The 21,476-nt window shown below is 40.3% G+C and overlaps 1 protein-coding gene across 2 annotated transcripts in view; it reads right to left on the bottom strand.

Annotated features, from left to right (window-relative positions):
• Positions 1-21,476, bottom strand: part of fryl (furry homolog, like) — an 89,129-nt gene that overhangs the window by 62,979 nt on the left and 4,674 nt on the right. For both annotated transcript variants that reach the window (XM_080004391.1, XM_080004390.1), the window contains exons 2-11: positions 16,092-16,300; positions 15,906-15,959; positions 12,527-12,666; positions 12,008-12,104; positions 11,776-11,855; positions 10,977-11,057; positions 7,557-7,725; positions 7,319-7,411; positions 6,726-6,824; positions 6,212-6,313 (exon numbers count right to left, since the gene is read on the bottom strand). In XM_080004391.1, the coding sequence (XP_079860517.1) occupies positions 6,212-6,313; positions 6,726-6,824; positions 7,319-7,411; positions 7,557-7,725; positions 10,977-11,057; positions 11,776-11,855; positions 12,008-12,104; positions 12,527-12,666; positions 15,906-15,959; positions 16,092-16,300 (1,124 nt within the window). The remainder of the gene's footprint in view (positions 1-6,211; positions 6,314-6,725; positions 6,825-7,318; positions 7,412-7,556; positions 7,726-10,976; positions 11,058-11,775; positions 11,856-12,007; positions 12,105-12,526; positions 12,667-15,905; positions 15,960-16,091; positions 16,301-21,476) is intronic.

The following is a 21,476-nucleotide window of genomic DNA, read 5'->3' on the forward strand; positions in this document are numbered from 1 at the left end:
ACCGAGCCTCCTCCATGTTTCACAGTAGTTATGGTGTTCTTTTCTTTGAAAGCTTCATTTTTTCATCTGTGAGCATAGAGCTGATGTGACTTGCCAAAAAGCTCCAGTTTTGACTCATCTGTCCAAAGGACAGATGAGTCAAACAGCAGAGTGACAAACAGCAGAGTGACTACTTTTCTTCATTTAAATAGGCTGAATGACTGATTATAAGATTGAAGACATTTGTGATGCCAATTAAAGAAAACAGTCACAATAATCCAATTATTTATAATCTTTTCTAAGGGGTACTAACAAATCTGTCCAGGCCATTTTAGAATATAATTGATCTCTTTAGCAATAATTTATCTCTTTTCACAGTTTCTTTGCTTTACTCTATGACATACCAAAGACATGCAGGTATACGTGAGAAAATTGATTTTAATTTCATCACTTTTCAGGAGGAATGAAGCATTGTTTCAAAGTGTTGTAAGGGAACCAACAAATTTGTCCACATCTGTATACATCTTTAATTTGCAAAATAACAAGAGAAGATTTTTGAATTTTGGAAGACTAAGAAAGGAGTTTTATATTCAGAAAATTTATAAACCTTCAGAATCCATCCATCCAGAATGGCCAGCGCAGGGCCTGCATGCAAAAACCCTCATGCAGTTAGGGCTGTCATGATCATGACATAAGTTGACGATTAAATGTCATACAAACAATTGTGATTAACAAGTTTATCGTCTTTTTTGGTTTATATTATGCTACTATCCTCCTATGAGCTTAAACTAGTAGGCTGATACATATCCACCTTGTAAAGAAGAGCCTTTTATTTGGCATTAAATCTTGGACAGTAGAACTGCCACCCTGAAAAAGGCTGTAAACACGCTGAACCGGTCCACAAGGTGTTTTAACTCTCTAGCTTATCTATATAATAACGCAGTGGTTCTCAACATGGGATCCGGGGAACCCCAGGAGGACACTAGCAAAATGATTAATAGTTAAACTTCACCATCATTTCATTTAAATTAGAGAATGTCCAATAATGATTGTTTGGATCCTAGTTTCCCTTATCTTCCTAACTAGAGTATAGACAATGAATCATGCCTAATGATAAAAATATCTGATCAACAGAATTGAGATTTTACATAATATTAGTGTCAACAATGATATTGACATAATATGAAAGTGTAGAATCAGAGTTTCAAAACAAAGTATCACTTGTGGGAATCAGGCAAATATTTTGGACGCTATGACTTTATGGTTTTGAAAACAGAAGTTTTGGGAAATCAGCCTTTAAAATTTTAGAAGCATTTCCAGATTTTTGCAGCACAAAATACACATTTAGAAACACAATTAGTGCTTTAAATGGTTACATTTGGATAATGCTGTACTCCTTCAATGACTTACGGTTGAATATGTTTTTCTGAAATAATATTTGATTCATTAATTTCTAAAAATATGGGAAAATGCATAATTCAAGTATCTTTTTTTCATTCTAAGTTCATGCTCACTATACTATAATGCCCCCTCAATTATTCTGTAATTTTTAAACATTCAAATTCTGGGAATTGCTGTTTCATGGAAGCGGGGATATTCTGCGATTTTGGCGATATAATTGACAGCGTCTGCCTCCTCTTCTCATAATCCATAACGCGGATATGATGTTCTCAAGGAGAAGTGAAATTTCTTGCTTCTGGTGTATATATATATATATATATATATATTTTTTTTTAACATTGCTTATGAAAGTGACATCAGCTCTTCTGCTTCATGTCCTCTGAGTTGGCATCAGCGCAACATTTTTTATCACGTGAAGACGCGTCGTAATAACTCACAATTCGATACTCTAACAATATTTTTGACTTCACATCACTGGGAATATCGATGGGTGATCTTGATCTGCATGTTTGTATAAAAGGGAACTGTAAGATCGCCGTGTGTTCAACAACTTGTTGGTGGGTAACTAGCCTTAATATTTACCTAATATTTAGAAATCAAACTCAGTTTTGAGATTATGTTGAGAGACAAAACAACTTGAAAAATAAATCTTAAATCTTTAATTCTCATAAATCTGCTATAAACTCCTTTTGGACCAAAAAAGGAATTTCCAACGTTTTTCCACATAGCCAATAGTACAGCGCTGCACCAGGTTGGGACGTGGTGGGTCACATATGCTAAGATTGGATCCCAGAGAGTAAATCTTATAAAATGGGGTCCGAAGCCCAATCCATCTGAAATTTAGGGTCCTCGATATGAAAAAGGTTCAGAATCACTGTTAGAATGTACTGCTGAAGACTAGTTTGACATGCTTAGTCAATGTTCCATCTTGAGCTGCATTAACTGTATCTTCACATGTTTCAGAGTCTGCAAGCAGATGAAGAGGTCGCACACTAAGACACACACAGGCCAATGGAAATAAGCTGTCGATGACAAAGATCATTTTAAGATTCCCGCTGGTCAGGGTGCCTATCAGTCAGGGCAGGAAATGCAATGATGAAGGAACACGAAGAAAACAAAAAGTATAAGAGAGGAAGAAGAATGGAGTGTAGCAGTGTCTCGCCCTTCATTCCCTCCGACAGACAAAAAACACACATACACAGACTGATGCTGGAAATCACCAGAACCCACAACTCTGTTGTGCCTCCTTACAGAAACTCAGGTCTGTTCAGTAGAGAATCAGAGTCCACTTATGGACTGAGACACACAGGGTGACGAAGCATCTAACAAGGCTTCAAACACAACAACTGGAAGCTACGTACAGCTAATGGACATTCCTCCTGCTGGTCCCGCTGCCTTTAGCTGGTGCTTCTGCTCTACTTGGTTATCCTGCCCTTCTGGTGTCTTCAGCGGGATTTAATGGGCCTGTAGGCCAGAGGGTGGATCCCTCTCATAATGTCATTGCTTTTTAAGTCCCCAAAGTACAAACAGAGTTTGTCATCGGGGGGTCATCATGGGAATTTGAGAGTAGGCTTGGGCAATTGTGCAAAACTCAAATTGCAATTGACGATTTTATCGGGGAGGGGGGTGCATAGAACATAATGTAATGCAGCAAATGCGGTCTCCCCATTACAGAAGTGCCGGATTTATTATTTACAAGTGAAGTATTTACACAAAACAACCAGTCTTTACTTAATTAAGTCCCATAGCAATGGAAAGCAACGGGGAGAAGTGCTCCCCACTGTCCCGATAGTAGGGATGCACAGGTTTTTTGGAATGGGACCGTCCCTTAACTCAGTTGTTAAAATGTTTTATAGAAGTAGGAAACAAACAAAAATAAATAGATTTAAAATAAAAACACAGGCACCGGAGTTGGGAACCTACACGGGCGCACAGTGCACCGATGTCTGGAGTAGAAATAAAAATAAAAATAAATAGTTAGGTTTATGTTTTTAATTTTCCATACAAGTAAGAAACTAAAGAAATAAAATAAATCCAAATATTTCTCTATGAGATTATATTATATATTGCTATATTCTAATCACAAGATTTGCATATATAGCTGGGAAGTGAGATCTGATCACAAGTGGTTACTCAACATCCCTGAGTGGAGAGGGCGAGAGGCTTTGCTCCCTCTCTCTTAAATGCTCGTATATTTCCTGGCGGATAGAAAATAAATAAATAAAAAATGTGTGTCATCAATTTCAATCGATGGGAGTCGATAGCCTATTGACAATTGAATCGGTAATCTGTCCAAGCCTATTTGGGAGTTAAGTGTTCGGTGTTCAATTCTCTGAACGAGCTACAAAACGCCCTTACACTGTAGGAGGCTGTATCTTTGAATATGTTCAAAGCAATGGTTAAAAGCATGAAGTAGGAGATTTTAATTGTTTTGCCTTCTAGATTTCCACTTCTCTATTTTTCAAAGTGGAATTGTTTTATACTGGAGTGCTGTTGCATGTTGTGTATTCAGCAAAAAATTTTACTGGTTCCTATGCCATGTCTCGCTTGTCATAGTGATTCGATGAGACTAAGTGTAAAATAAAAATAAAATCTTGCCTCCCTTCCGTGCCTTCACCGTCCTCTTTTCCTTCCTTCCTCAATTCCCTCCTTTCCTCGCTCCCTCCCTCCTTCCTTCTAGAAAGAGGCAAGTGGGAGAGAGACAAACTCACCTGCAGAGTCTCAATCTGTTTTCGGATGCTGTTGTTAGATGGCATCTGGCCGAGTGAACGTGAGAGAGAACGACAGCAGAGACCAGTGCAGGGGAGGGAGACATGCAAGTTAGAGGGAAAACAAACAAACAAAACAATAACAAAAAAACACAAATTTAACACAACAACCCAAGGCCGCCCGACTGCATCTATACGACATCTAACAGATCAGTCGGCACTTTGAGTGTAGGGAGGTATAAAATTTGAAGAAATCCAGTGCAGTTTGCCTTTAAATGTGAGGGTGTGCTGTGGTCATTTAATCACAGAAACGTAACAAACACACAATGAGGACTGAGGGGAGAGATGCACAAACAGGGTCAAAGAAAGGAAAAATGATAGTATGTGGATTAAAGATGGCGAGAAGAAGACAAGTTTAACAAATTGTCCACAAACCCCACAAGCTCTTTCTAAATGATTGGGAGTCCATTAAGTCCCATTTTAATTTCTAGAAGACATATTATGGGAAGAATACCGATATTTAACCCAGCACAGATCATAAATTACAAATTCAATCAGATCTCATCCTACCACTCAGTCCAAAAATTGACCCACCATTAAAAAAAAGTTCATCATGTTCACGCTTGTCAGAACAGCAAACACACAGACCAGACCAGATCTCCACATCACCGCTCACTGATTACAACAGGGGGCTAAATCAACAGGAAGCTAAATCCATCCACATGATCATTAAGGGACAAAACACCCAGATCACTCTGAGATCTCTAACGATCCGTCACCATCACAAGGAAGGAAAGGGAATCACAGAGATTACATCCAAGATCTGAAACGAAAACTTCACACGGGAGATCAATGAAGAGATGAGGAGGATCAGACAGACAGACAGACAGACAGTAACACAGAGCTGAAGGAATTACCAAAAGGTCTGAGATAAGAGGATAGTCTTGATCAGCTTGTGATTTGTTTTTTGAAGAGTTTATAATAGATCTGGCTCAGAACAGCAAGTGACTCCACATGGTACATGTTTCGTTAACAATGAAAGCCTTTGTTACTCGAAACTCCAGGCATTGACCAGATGAACAGGAATAGATGGAATAAGTGTGAACTTATTTTGCACTTTTAATTTGTGAAACCAAGGTTTTTCTTTTGCTCCCATAAAAAGGCCTTTTCATCCTCGTGATTCCCCATGTCTGCCAGGCAGACACATGGGTTTGATGCCTCTCGCTGTTGATCAAATGAGTCTTGTTTTCTTACAGTAATCTTTATGTTTAGCTGTGAGTTCATTTAATCAGCTCTCCAGGAGCTCAGGAAAGTGAAAATGATATCAAATCACGTGCTGTTCTTCTCCAGGCTTTGTTGGTGACAGAAGGGGAACAACAGACCACAAAGCAGCTTGACTTACCTGCCATGATCCACATTAATTTAAAAACAAACTACTGAGCTCCAGAAAAATAAAACCAGCAGCACGGAAGGGTGGGAATACCTTGAAGAAAAATTCTAGTCACGTGTTTATTTTGCTTTTTAACCATCTGATGAGAGCAATGGTGTTTCATAACCACCTAACCTGAGTCATAAGACTTCCTAAAGTTCATATTGAATTATCAACAGATTTCAGAAGGATTTCTAAACAGCTCAGTCTGCATTCCTCTGTCATGTGCTGCTGTTTATCGCCCTCCCTGCTCGGCTGTATTCTAGCTACGTCTGTAGCTCAATGTTTTGGTGTAGCGTCACACCACAAACACGTTGCTCAGTTGGACAAAAATAAATAGATGGAAAGAAAATAAAAATGAGATTCCATTTTAATGTTGAAATTGACTCATGAATTCAAATTAAGACCATTTGATGTCTTTTAAGGTAAAATATTTGAAAAACTGAATTTCAAGACGCAAGACTTTTTAAAGGACCTGAAGATGCTACAGTATGAATGAATTCAGAGCAGTCAGTTCAGACTGTGCAACACTCTGTTGGGTCTGAGGAGTTGCTTAGTGATTGGGTTTCAGCGGCTACGACATCAGGATGGATACATTTCTGGTCGCCGTAGCAACCCAGCAGCCATCGACTCCTAGAGTCCCTGATATAAAGTGTTTTTGCGAAGAGGAAGTGGAGGGTCTGAGTGTCAGTACCTTAAGGTGTGAAAGGCAGTTCTGCAGGAAGATGTGCCAGTTGTTGAGGAAGAACTGCTTCTGACTGACACACAGCAGGCAGGTAACCAATGGATACAGAGCCTTGGGGGGTAAATACAGATTTATTTTAGATTATTTCTGATAAGTGATAATCAGGACACTACAAGTCTTTAATATTCCTGAATGTAATTCATGTTTCCAGAAGGAAATTCAACTGTTAACTTGATTGATTTAACCAAATCAAAATCTCACACCCACATACACTCTTTGGGTACCTTCCTTCTATCTACTTATTTTTCTTTGTTATTGAAAATGATATCAATAACTTGATTATCGATTTAAAAATAAATATTGATTCTGAAGTTTTCACATGATCTAATACTTGCATGAAAATCGATAGGAGGAGGAACATCTTGCATTTCTCTGATCTGACAAGGCGGCCCGACCCCTCTGACATTGAGCCCTGCCCCTGTCCTCACACCATGTGACGAGGGACTCTGGTAGTGAATCTTACCAGAGAGTGCTTCTTCCGTGAGCTCAGGTCAAAGGTCGTCTGGTACAGCATTTCCACAAAGTTCTTCAGGCACGGCACATTGACTTCGTTCTTCACCGCCTGCGGGAAGTAGATTGTGTCACTGTCGTTAGGGTCACAAATTAAAGGGAGACTCAAGTTTTATAGGGAATTTCACAGGAGCTAGGCTAGTTGATCCCCTCCATAGCCTTGTATTGAGCTAACACAGTTAACATGCAGTCTGTCGCTATATCTGTACTGGACAGAAAAGGATGAAATTGGTATAGACCTTCTCGTCTGAATCTGGTCCCATCTGAATTTGTCTAAGATAGAAAAAGAGCCAGTTTCCCCAAGTATCCCTTTAATCCCCATGATACACATCATGTGGTGACATCATACATACATGATATTTAAAGTCTGAATTAAAAGCCAAAATTATCGAGGATATACATTTATGAGTAAATCTTATCATGCTTTATCATCATGCTTAAACTAAAAATGAGCCGCAGTTGGAAGATGAAACAGACATCAACCAACAGCATCATGTCATGGTTTTAACAGTAATCTGATGTAAGGAGGTGCTAAGCTTTACTCACAGCAGCGACAGGGATGAGGATCTCCACAAAGAGGCCGGCCAGAGCATGCTTCACGTCCTTGTCCTTCACCTCCAGGAAGTACTGTGCACACTCCTGGAGGAAGAACCCCCCAAGACAGCACAGGTCAAAAAACACACTGGTGCTGGGTCAGAAATCACACACCGCGTTCTGCACAATACTGTCCAGCGTACTTTAGTATGTGAGTAATAAGACTGATGTCTTCACACACACACACAACCTGCATGAACTGGAAGGAGGCCTCAAAGTCCTCCACTGGGTACATCTTGACCCGGAAGAACTTCATCCCCATGATGAGGCTGATGATGCTCTGCACCACGTAGGGGCTCTGCTCCTTCTGCCGCAGCTCCTTCAGCTCTGTGATGAACTTCTTCCTGACAGCCTGAAACCTACACACCCCACACACACACACACACACACACACACACACACACACACACACACACACACACACACCCTTTGATCAGATCAGTTGGAGGCACATCATACTGTAAATCAACAGTTAATCTTCAATGATGCAGTACCATGTATAGCTGACTAAAAAACAGACAGAATATATTGTGTGGGCGTGGGAAATCTTGAAATATTTATCATCACAGTAATCCATGTACTATTATACATTGCAGGGCGGACAAAAATGGTTGCCCAGTTGCTCCAAGCAGCCAGGTCTGGGCCATTGTCAACTATGTCAGGCCATCTGGTTGCCCCTGGTTGCAACAGATTTTCATGTCTCTTTTTTTTTTTTTTTTTTAAAGATGACCTATTATACTCCTTTTCAACAAGTTAATATTGGTATGGTATCTGAAATCCCCACTTTGCTGACAATACCACTTCGATTATGCATTCAAACCATTCTAACATGCCTCGAAACCATCTTGTTCTAAGGCTGTTTCTGTGTGCCGATGTCCCGCAAATCAACACATTTTATTTTGGGTTTTTTTGTTTTTTTTTTGTGTGTTTTTCTTTTTTCTTTTTACGAAAGTTTAAAAGATGGGGAAACTCACTCGACACATATAACAAACAACAGTTTTAGGATCACTAAATACCTATAGTTTGTCAACAAAGTAAGCTTGTTTTCGTGTCGGCGAGGCCCCTTGTGTAGGGGTGGTGATCAATTTGCATCTTTCGTTTCACTGGCTATTGTTCCAGAGTTTATTCTGAAACCCCTCCCACAAACAAAACCCATGCTTGTTTCTGCCCATATAGGTTTCACAGAACAAGATATGCGAGTCACAGTACTATCGTTCGCCACAACACTTCCTGCTCTGTAGATCTGTAAATAGATCTTTGATAACAACTATGACGTTGACGAGACGAGACAGGACTAAAATATTAGTGGCGCGCACAATTGTGTGTATGTTCCTCAATTTCTTTTCCCCCACAATCTCTCAACTTATTTTCAAACGTGAGTTATGGATTTAGTCACCCATTGTTGAACTCAGAACAACAGCAAGAAACGCCATCCCACAGTTCCTTTGATGCACACATGCAGACAATCCTTCGATATTCCATGTGATGTCAAGTCAGAATGTGAAACCGTTTTGTTAATTGAGGTAATAAATTAACCTGGACTACACCGGGTATTTGCATGGTAAAAAATGTTGTGCTGCAGACACAAAGAAGAGCTGACGTCACTTCCCTACAATTTTTTTTAAAGAAACGAACACAAATAAATACCAGAATCAACAAATTTCACTTCAAAACATATCATCTTCGTCTTATTATGGATTATGAGAAGAAGCTCTTTTATATTGTGGAACTGGCCGCTGGCAGTGCGAGGCAGCGGGGTGCTCCCAGAAAACACCAACTCTCAGAATGCAAAAGGCTGGAGAGGTATTTGCATCCTGGGAAATTCTGTCTGGTGATAGATTTGAAAAGTGAAAGATCTAAAAAGTGTCACACTTTTTAAAACTATCGTTGTTAAAAAACAATAACTACAGGAAACGGGAATGTTTATGAGTTACAAAATCATAGAGGGGTTATGCTACTATAGTGACCATGAACTTAGAATGAAATAAAAATTACATAAACTTAAAGGACTATTACGCATTTTCCAATATATATATATTTTTTTTAATAAATTCATGATTTAAATAAATATTAACGAAAAATAAATACAGAAAGATACTAAGGGAAATAACATACATTTTCATGTGTTATCTTTTTTTTTTTATACTCTACACACTTTTAAGGTGGAGGTACACTTAAAAAGAAGTAGGAGATTTTGACCAAAAGACATCTCCAGAACAAGATGAGAACAAATTGAAACGGTGATCTGGGTTCTTGCGGTGTTCTCCGGGTAGGCCCCTGAGGCCAACTTTGTCTTTTGTTGCGATTGGCCCAAATGGTGTTGCCAACATTTGAAGCATGATTTATATAAACCGTATCTCCTCAAATATAAACCGGTACTCAAATAAAAACCGCCTAAAAACTGAGCCTAAAGCCGAGTCAGTGTGTGTGTGTGTGTGTGTGTGTGTGTGTGTGTGTGTGTGTGTGTGTGTGTGTGTGTGTGTGTGTGTGTGTGTGTGTGTGTGTGTGTGTGTGTTTTTTCTCCTCCAACGCTGCACCGCGCCGGGAACGCACCCAATGCTGTTTCTGTGTTCTGGTTTAACTGTGTTTTATTTTAGATCTCGTGTTTTTGTTAGCTTCTGTATGATACAAACATTTTTAAACCAGGGGACGTTCTGCATCAGATCAGGACAGTGAATTGTGTAATGGAGAGAGAGTGATCTCTGGTCCACCGTGCGTCTTGGCCGTTCCCTTGTTTCTGAACAAAAAATTATGTTGTATTTATGTATGTCAAAATGTATTTATTTTGAGGAACATGGCACCCCGATGGCAATTGATGTAAATAAAATCCCTGGTCACTTTTTGAGGAAATATGGGCCCTTCCAGTAAATGACATTGAGTTTGATTTCACAAGTTTTTCTTTTTTTTCATCTTGATGTAAAGCAAAGCCACTGCTACCTCCTTTCACTGCAGAGATCTTATTAAGTATCCTCTGTAATGTTCTCCGGTGGTTCAAACGGCTTTTGTTCTTGCGCCTTTTTAAGTGTCTAAATCTCCACCTCGACCCACTGACAATGAGAGGTAGTCCATTGGGGGAGTGGAGTTAACCTGCCTCTGAAGTGTGAAAAACTCTGGGCTCTTTAGAGGCATTTTCTCTGAGAGGAGTTTAAGTGCGCTATTTGCACTTTCAAAATCTGTAAAAAATGAAAAATGTCCTCGGCCCCACTTGATGTAGGAAGGGGCTGCAAATCAGAACGGCTTATTTTACCACATTTTCTGAAAAAGACAGCTCACAAAAATCTGACTGGGTTGTCTTTCAGTTTGTGTGTTCGGTAGCCAATCAGAGAACCAAAAGAATGTGCACAAGCTCTGAAAAGTGAGTCTTTCATATTGGTCCCCTTTAAATAAGCACGGTTTACCTCCATATGTTTAGAAACTTGTGCCACGGAAGTGACAACACTGAAGTATGGATTGTTTATATTATATGGTATCATTATGACTCAATTATGGAATTCGACTACCCTTTTGTCAGTCTTGGCAACCAACAGCTGACTCATGGTTACAACATGACAACCATTTCAGAAAGTTAGTGTCAGGGTCGGCATTGCGGGAAACGATCCAGAAACATTACTTTGACTGCGTGAGAACTCCGATGACTTCGGCGTACAGGTCTGCGATGATGTGCACGTTGCCGGTGTTGGGGCCGGAGTACCTGCGAGGAAGAATAACGTCAATTAACTCAAATAATCACTGTTATTAATTAATTAAGTAATTCAATGCATTATTTAATAACATAGTAAACATATTAATAACATGATAAAAGGTGACAAAACCCATTACATATTGCATTCCTCAATGTTTTGACATAACGCATTGCTACATACTTTGCATCTTAACACACAGTGGTATTTTTTCTGCATTATCTTAATGGCCTGGACACTCATTCACCTCACAGCGGAATGTTGCTTTAACTACACAGAGTAATCAAAGGTCCAACCTTAATATGGTCAGTAAATGCAGAGTGAAAGTCATCTGGACATGTTTTGTTTTGGTAACACGCAGCTCACACACATCAGCATGATTGACACCTCTGCTCTCCCCAAATACTGAACAAGTTTTGGTATTTGATGCAAGTTTTAACTAAAAAGATCTTCGATTGTCACAATGAGGGAACACAAGTGATGGAATGTCGTTTCCCACAGTGGTAGAGGTGTGTTCTCCACGTTGTTCGAGTCTGAAATGCACTCGCTCATGTGGGCATCACCAGCCAACAGGAGACTGCATTTTTAAAGCATCATTACTAAATTGTTCATAAAGCTTGGAAGGTCACCATGAAAACAGATTTCTCAAAAGAGTCCAAAAACAGAACAAAGGAAGTGTGTGTGTGTGTGTGTGTGTGTGTGTGTGTGTGTGTGTGTGTACACGCTAACCCCTCTTTGTGTTTAAAGTGCTTGAATGCCAGGTTCAGGACTTCATGTACTAAAGCGTCTGGTACTGGATGAAGAGGAATCTATGATGGGGAACACAAGATCAGTAGAATACATGTAAGTCAATGAAGATATTCTTTAAACTACATTTTTAATTTTCTAAATGTCATTTTCTAAACTTTACACTTAAATGCTTCCCAGTAGTGAAAGTTCAGCTGGGCATGAAACTGCTCACCCGTTTTAAAACTTCCACTGAGACTAAACAGAAAATAAAATCTATGGCCAGGTCCCTGCGCTCAAGCAGGAAGTCTTTATCCCGGTGTTGTTCGTCTCTAGGAAGTGAGAGGAGAAAGATGGATAAGAAACAGAAAACAAATTCACAATACATTGATCAATTATTTGAGTATGAGATTAGATCAGGGATCTCAAACTCATACTACCTGGGGACCACTGAATTACCCCCGGTTTCACTTGGGGTTTATCATATATTTTTTATAATATTCCATGTCATTTTATTTTATATTTCGAAAAAATTCATTAAAAAAAGTGTATATGAATAAAGCTTTGTGATTTTAAATTACCTTTGTGTACCACATGTAACAATATGTCATAAAACACATTATAAACCTGTATCTGGCTGCAATAAATTGTCTCACTGCACTGATGTGGCCCTGTGCCTGTAGTTTGAGACCCCTGGATTAAATAGTTAAATATAAAAGTGTCAAACAAAAGGTTAGTTTTCACGATGTCGTACCCTTTGGACTTGGTGCTGGAGCGAGGCCGGTACTCGTAGGACTCGTCCTCAGTGCCGCTCTGCCGCCGGTACCAGTCGAACAGCGTGCGCAGCAGCGACGGCAGACAGTGTTCCGCTATGGAGCTCATGGAGCTGAGTAACTGGAGACATGCACAACACGCCGTCAGAACCTCAGCGTCGTTTTCCTTATTTGAACGGTTTAGAGTCTACACAAGTAAATATGACGTGTGTTAGGTGACATGTTGAGCACTGTGGGGCAGCGCTGAGCTATGAAGCGGACACACACACACACACACACACACACACACAGATCAGTGGGAGGCACATCATACTATCAACAGTAAATCTTCAATGATGCAGTACCGTGTATAGCTGACTAAAAAATAGACAGAATATATTGTGTGGGCGTAGGCAATCTTGAAATATTTATCATCACAATAAGTATATTGAATTTGAAACAAAATCACAATGAACTCTCACATGTCAAAGCTTATTTAATATCTAATCAATTCTAAATGAAACACTGTCAGAGGAAACCACTTGACTCTCATTTACTGCAAAATACGCGAAACAAACATATGGAATTCCAACCTGGTGTGTGCGTACAGTGTGTACAGAGCTGTGTGATGGATAGGAAGCAGTAGTTATGTAAGGGCTGAACTGATGGAATTGGAGCATGGAGCTTCCTGCTGAGAGTGACACAGCAATTCTCTCTCACTCTTGTGTTGTGCTGAATACGACACTCTGCGACGGCCAGATGTATTGTTTAAAGTCCGTCCAGGCAAGAGACTAGCGGTTAAACTTTTTAAGCGGAAGATTGAAATATGAGGGCACTGTCCACCACAAAATAAAATCAATTCTAGTCTTATTGGATTTTACGAATTCAAATTATGAAGTTTAGCTGCAGGCAGCAATAGACGGGGTCCAATATAGTCGTAGTATGTATGTATTACAGTTTTCCGGGTTCTGTGAAACTCGCTCTGTGCACGAGTTACAATTTTCCCGAGTTTACATTGAATTGGCTCCTCTGGTCTGTTGTAGTGAATAGGGGTGTCAGGATTCTCCGAATCCACGATTCAACTTTGATATTAAGGTCACGATTCAATTCTCCATTTAAACAGATGTGTTTTTTTCCCCAGCAATGGCTATGCCATTATTAAGTCCTTTCGCACATTGTTCCCGGTAAATTACTGTGATAACTTTTCTAGCAAGGCTAGTGATTTTCACTATTCACACGCAGCTACATTCAGGAAGATTTCCGCCGTGCACCTTTTCACACATGCTGGAGTAGACGGGGCAAGGGACAGTCCAGCAGAAGTCACCTGGTGTGATCCCATTCCGCACCCCCCCACGCTGAACAGCGACACACGGAGCAGCAGCGCATACAGCTCATTCACTTGCGCACCCAAAGAGGATGTAGGTGGACGTAGCACGCAAATATAAAAAATAAATATGCCAATGAAATACATCCTGAAATAAATAAAATTAATATATAGATGAATGTAAATATACGCCCAATGGAATGGCGAAGGCATACCCAAGCCCGCACGCGGAGGCCGAGGTGGGGGGGCAGACGCTGCAGACGCTCGCATACTCACTCTCACCCCCATTTGGAAAACAGTATAGTTAGTTTTTCATTTTGACAACTTGAATAGGCTATTTAGGAAAACCGTACAGTTTCTTAGAACGTTTGAGAAGGCCATTACAAAAAAAGAAAGTAAAAAAAATCAAAGATTTTTGATTTTCTGTTCATACAGAGAGGATGAGAGGACAGAGAGAACGACAGTCGGTAATTTATTCAGCACATTTTAACATTGAGGGATGCAGCGCAGGCACGCAGCCGTGCACAGCTCGCCCAACTCCAAGTCCGTTCAGAGCCGGGAGAGCTGCAGTCAACCCCCCGGTGTGTTTTAGTTGTTTTGTTTGGAGGAATGGGGCATGGAGGAACTCGTGCCCCCTTCCTCTGTGCTCCCGTATCATATATAATTCTCGGAATCTGTCTGTATGTATGTGCTTTGATTATCTCAACAACCGTTCATCCGATCTACTTCAGACTTCGCAGAGGTATTGCTGGGGACCCAAGGAGGTGCAGTGACGAATTTGGTGCAATTTGGACACACGACATATGTAATTTATCTATAATTGTATTCTGTATGTATGTATGTCCTTCGATTATCTCAACAACCGTTCATCAAATCTACTACCAACTTGGCGGTGTATTGCTGGGGACACAAGGACGTGCAGTGTCAGTTCGATTTGGTGCAATTTGGACAAGCATAATATTAATAAACTCTCAATAAACAAGCCAACAGTGAGCCGCTCTGTGCAGCTGGGGCGATTTGTGACATCATCATCCAATATGTGAAGCACGAGAGGCACGCCTGGCAAGCCACGCTGTGCTCATTGCTAACATGAGGCCAGAGGAAGTGCTGGAGATGTGACCCGAGCACGTGACCTTCAATGTCACAAACGCTTACGAGAGCAGGAGACCCTGCCCGACGAGTAGAGCGCCTGACAATCCACATAAACATCACTAAATCATTGACTGAAGAAACCTGGCCTTGACAAATCTACTGACGTTCTTATATGCCTATATTTCAACATTCGATGCTTATTATTTATTGCAAAGTAATCTTGCATTTTGGTAAACTCGTGCCATTTTGAATCGGCGTGCACTGGAAGGAATCTGCATGTCTCTTGATTAGCCCGACAACCTTTCATCTGATCGGCTTCACACTTGGCAGGTGCATTGCTGGGGACCCAAGGATGTAAAGTTTCGAATTTGGTGCATATTGTACATGCAACACGTGTAAAATATTAATAAACTCTGAATAAACAGTGATCCAGCGGATTGTTGTTGTTTCTCCAGAAGCCCTTGAACATAGGATGGGAGACAATTTCATATCATCCCCTAACTTTCACCAGGAAAAAAATGAAATCCAACAAAATATATATATTTTTAATTATTATTTGCGGTGATGGTGCTAATGAGCTCAACCCCGCGGTGACGTCACGTGAGCGTGATATTACGGTTATTGTCACAGCCCTAGCTGCATGTGTCGCCCCCAAGAATTGTAGTTAAGAAATAGCCTTTTATTCTTTAATTACTTTTTTCCCCTATATATATATATATATATATATATATATAAAATTATCTTTTTTTCTTCCCTTTCTTTCTTTTTTATGGTTTAAACTGTTAACTTATAGTATTAATTGGTCAAAACTCTTATTGTCTGTTAACGGTTAAATGGTAATTATTAACATCCCTATTCATGATGATGCAATGCTACCGAACGTCCCCCAGGTGGAGGGTGTTGGGAGCTCCCACTGGGGGTTGATAAAGGACGCCAGAGAGCACATCTTCATCACTTGGACTCACCTGATCAAACTGTGCATCTTCCCCCCTCTGGAGGGACCGGGACAATGGCTTCTCCTGTAGGGGGCAGTGGAAAGGAAGTGTGTTAACAACCCTTTGTATCGAAATCAAATTGAAAACATTGAGAATAATTCACGAAACAATAACATGTTCGCAATTTATTTCTATATGAATGTTCCCAGTACTCACTAGTGGTTCAGCCATCACCACCTCGATCTTCTTCTCCGCCAGCACGGCAAACTCCGCAAACAGACTCTTGATGACAAACTCCCCGGGTTTGAGCTCGGGGTCGATGGTGATGCTGGACATGGCGGCGGCGGTGCGTTTCTCCCACGAGAGGGGAGTCACTGAGGAAGGCCCACGCCTTTTACTCACACTGCTGCTGACCGGGGCAGAAGCTGGGGGGGCAGGAGAAAAACCATCAGCCATCAACCAGTTCAAAGTATTATCCAGAATGACAAGCATTATCAATTACCAGAGTTAAATGAATTAAATGTAGGGCAGGGCGAATTGAAATTGAAATTAAGATATCACATTATGGAATTCAAGTTTTGTAGTCTAAATGAATGATGAGACCTAAGAATTCTCACCATATGAGGTGTAAATTATCTGAGGTCAAATATGTGACAGCGACTACTGTTTTGGGTCTCGAGTAGGCCAATGTCACTTTTTATTTTTTTACAGCTTTCAAATGTGTCCTACATTGAAAACTGAAAATATTTGAAGAAGATATGCTTTTTGAATGTTGGTACACCTAAATTCCTCTAGCAGAGGAACAGCCCCTCAAACATCCTGAAGTTTTTCCACACTTCAGAGGCAGGTAATGGGTGAAACCAATGTGTAGTTAACGCCACCCCCAAACACTCCCCCACTGGACTACCTGTCATCGTCAGTGGTTTAAAGTGTGTAGAGTATTAAAAAATAACACTTGAAAACATATGATACTCTCCCAAGTATGTTATTTATTTATCTTTTGTTAATATTTATTTAAATCATGTTCATGCTCACTATAGTGGCATAAGTCCTCAATTATATTAAAACTTCTAAACATTCCAGTTTCCCTGCCTTTATTCTTTTAAAACAATGATTCATTCATTATAGATTCAAAACAATCATTTGTGTCTATTGACAATGACGATGTGTTGCGTTTTGTTTATGGGGTTTCAAACTAAACTCTGGAACAACAGCCAGTGAAACCAAAGATGCAAATCGATCACCACTCCTACACAATGCACCCCAGATCGAGACACAGAGACGATAATAAGCTGGTTTGGTGACAAAATGTTAGTATTTGTTGATCTCTGAAACCTTTTAGAACACTTTAGAGTTGATTTGCGGGACTTGATGTTTGCCGACTTGCTCCCCTTTTCACCAGACGCTGTCACATATTCGAGTTTTAGACGGATGTACTTTATATTACCATATAGTTCAATGTGATGAATCTCAGCTAGATTCTTTGAAGCTTGGAAAATACAAGCGGTTAAGAGACTAGGGTAAAGCAAAGAGGACATAGACAAAACAGTTAAACTGTACTGACAAATTCACATCGAGACTTCACGAACACAATTCATATTCATACCAAATATAATTCTACCATGAAACAAGCTGTGGACCCTGAAAAATCTTAATAGCAGTCATGTACTGACATCCATATTAGCCTGTACTACAGAGAACGCGCACTCGGCTCTAAATAGATTCCAAATGTTGCTGTCCATGGTGCTGTTGGAAAAGTTTAAGAAATGAATTTGAAATTTCATAGAGGCAGATGTTAAGTCATGCCATGCTTCCCAAATATGCATGCTAATAGTCATTGAAGGATGCAACACAAAACAAGGTATGGGTCCAAAAAAACGAAAGATTGAGAAGTGGTATTTTTGCCATTTCGATTAGTTGATGTGCAGCAAAAAACGTGGAATACAACATGCATAAAATGCATGCAGCAAAAATGCACTTGGCGCTCTAGGAGTTGTAGGGAGGACTCGTTAATCTACGATACTTTAAACAGTGTCTTAAGTTAAACAGCAAACAAGGCCCAGCCTGTAGGAGTAGATCCATTACTTGTCAGACACAGAAATAATAATTAGTGTCCTTGTAGGCTTCTGGGTTGATTTTATCAAGCATCACAGAAGTAGGCCATTAAATGACATAAAATGATTATTGATATTTCTTAAAAAGGATAACAACCAGGTAAATATAAGTGTTTGCCAATCCATTTAAATCTCAAACAAGAGTTTGCAAACACAAAATGTGACACCACTTCAGATGTGGAACCAAAGTTACCACAGAACCATGCCCCCCGATGTTCTTAAGTGTGGTTTGTCCAGACTTTCGCCAATATGCAGCCCTAGTTACATACAGTAGTCATGTAATTAGGAGGATTGAGGACATACAAACATACAGAGAAAGGAACGGGCCAAAAAAACAAACCAAAAAAAAAAAAAAAAAACCCACAGCTAGAGGCGAGAGCAGTGAATGTGCACACAGCACCTTTTACTGTTTACCCAGGCTTCCTGCAACACATTCCTTCTGGGGTCATCAGGGGAACATAGTGCAATACTGACCCAATAGAACCATCAAACCCTGTACTCTCTGAAGGTGCTTGGAAATAGTCATGTCCCTTTCACTAATAAAGCACTAGCATTTGGAGGCTAAATGTACCGATATCACTGAAGTTTGGAAGTGCACCAGGAAAGGATGCACAGATGCCACTGAGGTTTGGGACTGAACCAGGTTCCCTATAGAGTAGAGGTAGAGGGTGGGGTGGGGGTAGTTGGGGGTGCAGAGTATAATACATGTAGAGTAGAGGTAGACACTGTTTCCCCCACAACGTATATTTCTTCCTTTTTGAGTAAACCTGTTATGTTCCAGGACAGGGATTTGTCTGCGATAGCCTCTGTGACTATTGGTATTAGTAATCATCAACACGAAAAGAATCAAGTTTTCAAAATATTGATGTATAACTTATTGCATAAGTGTCATACTTTGAGGACAAGGTCACGGCTCTGGGCCATATCTCCAAATCCAACAGAAACCCTTTGTGTTTCTTCCTGGCCGGCAGTGAAACGTGGTGTGCTCCAAAACTTTAAAACAATAGAAGGGAGTTCCAAGTGTGGCAGTGAAAATTGATGAGTTTTTCAGAGGAAGAGAAGTTCCCACCCAGCAACTGGTTATGAGCAACATAGCAAAACACTGTCAGCAGGTCCAAGACACAGAAACCTGGACTGTAGTGCTGAGAAAAATATGCAAAGCTGCTGTACTACAAATATAACAGTGTGTGTGTGTGTGTCTTTGTTTACAGAGTTCCACCAACACCCCTAATGATGATGTCACACAGCGAGCAGCCAATCACTGATTTTCTCTCTCTCTCACTCACTCTCTCACTCAGACACACGCACAGCTGGACTGCTGACTGGCTCAGACATGAGAAGCACGGCGCCATTTGTACTTTTCCATTCAACAACAGTAACAAAGAAATACAAGGCATCTTTTACCCTTTTTGAAACACTGAAGTAGAAGACCAAACTCCCTAGAGTCACTGAAGACTGACACCAACACGCTCACAATTCCATTTAATATCAATATTCCATTTAACGCCTTAGTCGCATCTCAACCCAGAGCCTTCTTGCTGTGAAACAGCAGTGTTTACTAGTATTCGGCCGATATGGGTTTTTAAAGGTCGATACCAATATTTGTTTGACTAAGGCTGCCAATACCAATATTCTGTACCGATATTCAATGTCATTAAATTCAAAATTCTTGAAGCCAAATTTTTTTATGGACAAAGTGTAATAAAAAATTCCAGGATATATTACTGCCTTTATATGAAGAATTCACTTTTATGATTTCATTTTCATAAACAGAATGTGCAAAGAAAATATAATTGCATATACAAAATAAAAGTGCACGACAGCTGTAATCAGACTAATCAGCCTTTTCACACATTTATTTTTTCTTCCCTGAGAAAGAGACAAGAGCAGCTCCACGGAGCTGCCTGCAGGACACTGCAACCTCACAGGGTGGCTCCACCTCGGCCGAAACACAGCCAACCCCAGGTCCACACACGTCCGCTCCCACCATCCAGGAACAATGGAGCACAAAAACATGCACTGCGTTGGTATGCAATGCGGTGTGCACGTGTGTTCATTCCTCCCTTTATATGCCCTGGCAATGCCAACTCAGCCATTGTGTATTAACATGTTAAGGCTACAACATGTTAACACCAGCCCGCTCTTCAGCAGGCCGCTCCCAAATACAAACAAAGAAAAAACTCAACTCAAGTTTAAACTAATTTGGCAAACAGCAATGACGGCACACCATAGTAATACAGGCCCAATTCAAAAGGAAAGACCTTTATCCGAAACCAACATGACTGAGGACATTGTTGTGAGCTCTTTATACAAGATTATTCCTGAAAAACCTATTAAAAAATAAAATAGGTTGAGCAATTCCAGGAAGTAAGTCAATTGTAGACATCAGAACTAAGTGCATGTGGTGCTCGGACATTTTGGTTTAAAGCGAAGTGAAAAGAGTGGGACAGCAGGTTGGCAGGGCGGCATGGCCTCTGAAACAAGGCATTAGGCCTCTTTGTCCGAGAGGCCCGATGCACAGAACTGGCAACCAGTGCAATGGGGGGGTACTCATTAATAAAACAGAGGCAAATGGGGGGGGGGGCGGGGGGGTCCTTTTTTACTCAACGGTGAGAAATATTATGGAGGAGTAAACTGCTACTGTTCCACTGCCACAAACTTAACTGATAATGGGAAATTCCACACCATCGGCACTCCAAAGAAATCTAAAAAGGATTTCTTGTAATGGTTTGAAATGACAATTTAATGATCTTCAAGTTGCAATTGGTGGAGCTGGGCAATACTGACAAAAATCAACCCTCACAGTATTTTTGAATTACATATACATATTTGAGAAAGTATCCACAAGAAACATTCAGAATACAGCATGAATGTCATGCTCCTTGAAGACAACACTTAACTATATCACAATATTATATCAAAATCCCAGATGACATCTGACAGCTGATACAGAAATCCTACATTTCCTACAGAAATGCTGTGTTTCAAGGTCTGGCTGTACAGTGTGCAAATTAATTGTTTATTTGGCAGGAATCAGCCGTTACTACTACTTTGAACTGTATAAAAAGATATGCTTTTAAAGCTTGCATCAAAACTGTGAGGTCAATTAGAGAATGCTTTGCTGCCCAAGGACATCTTCCAAAAACAACAAAGAGGCAGAATTTGAAAGAGAGAAAGCCGGTGTGTTGTGGTAAGTTCAGACTCTTACAGTACAGTACTTCAGTACTGTCACTGGCATCATTCGATGACAAAATGTAATGTAATTGCAGAGGATGACTTCCCCACACAATTTAATATTAACTAACTAACCAACTATGTAAACAAGAATCCCGATGTGTAGATAAATACCTGAAAATGGACTAGGACCTTTTAAGTTGGAAATGTTTATTGTTGATGATGCATTAGTTAGTATTAAAGTCTAGGAGTATCTGTAAGGTCACTGAAAAGCAGGAGAACACTAGCGATATAGGAGGCTCATTACGGGAGT

The sequence above is a fragment of the Zeus faber genome (genome assembly GCF_960531495.2).
Source record: "Zeus faber genome assembly, chromosome: 1".
Lineage (NCBI taxonomy): Eukaryota > Metazoa > Chordata > Actinopteri > Zeiformes > Zeidae > Zeus > Zeus faber.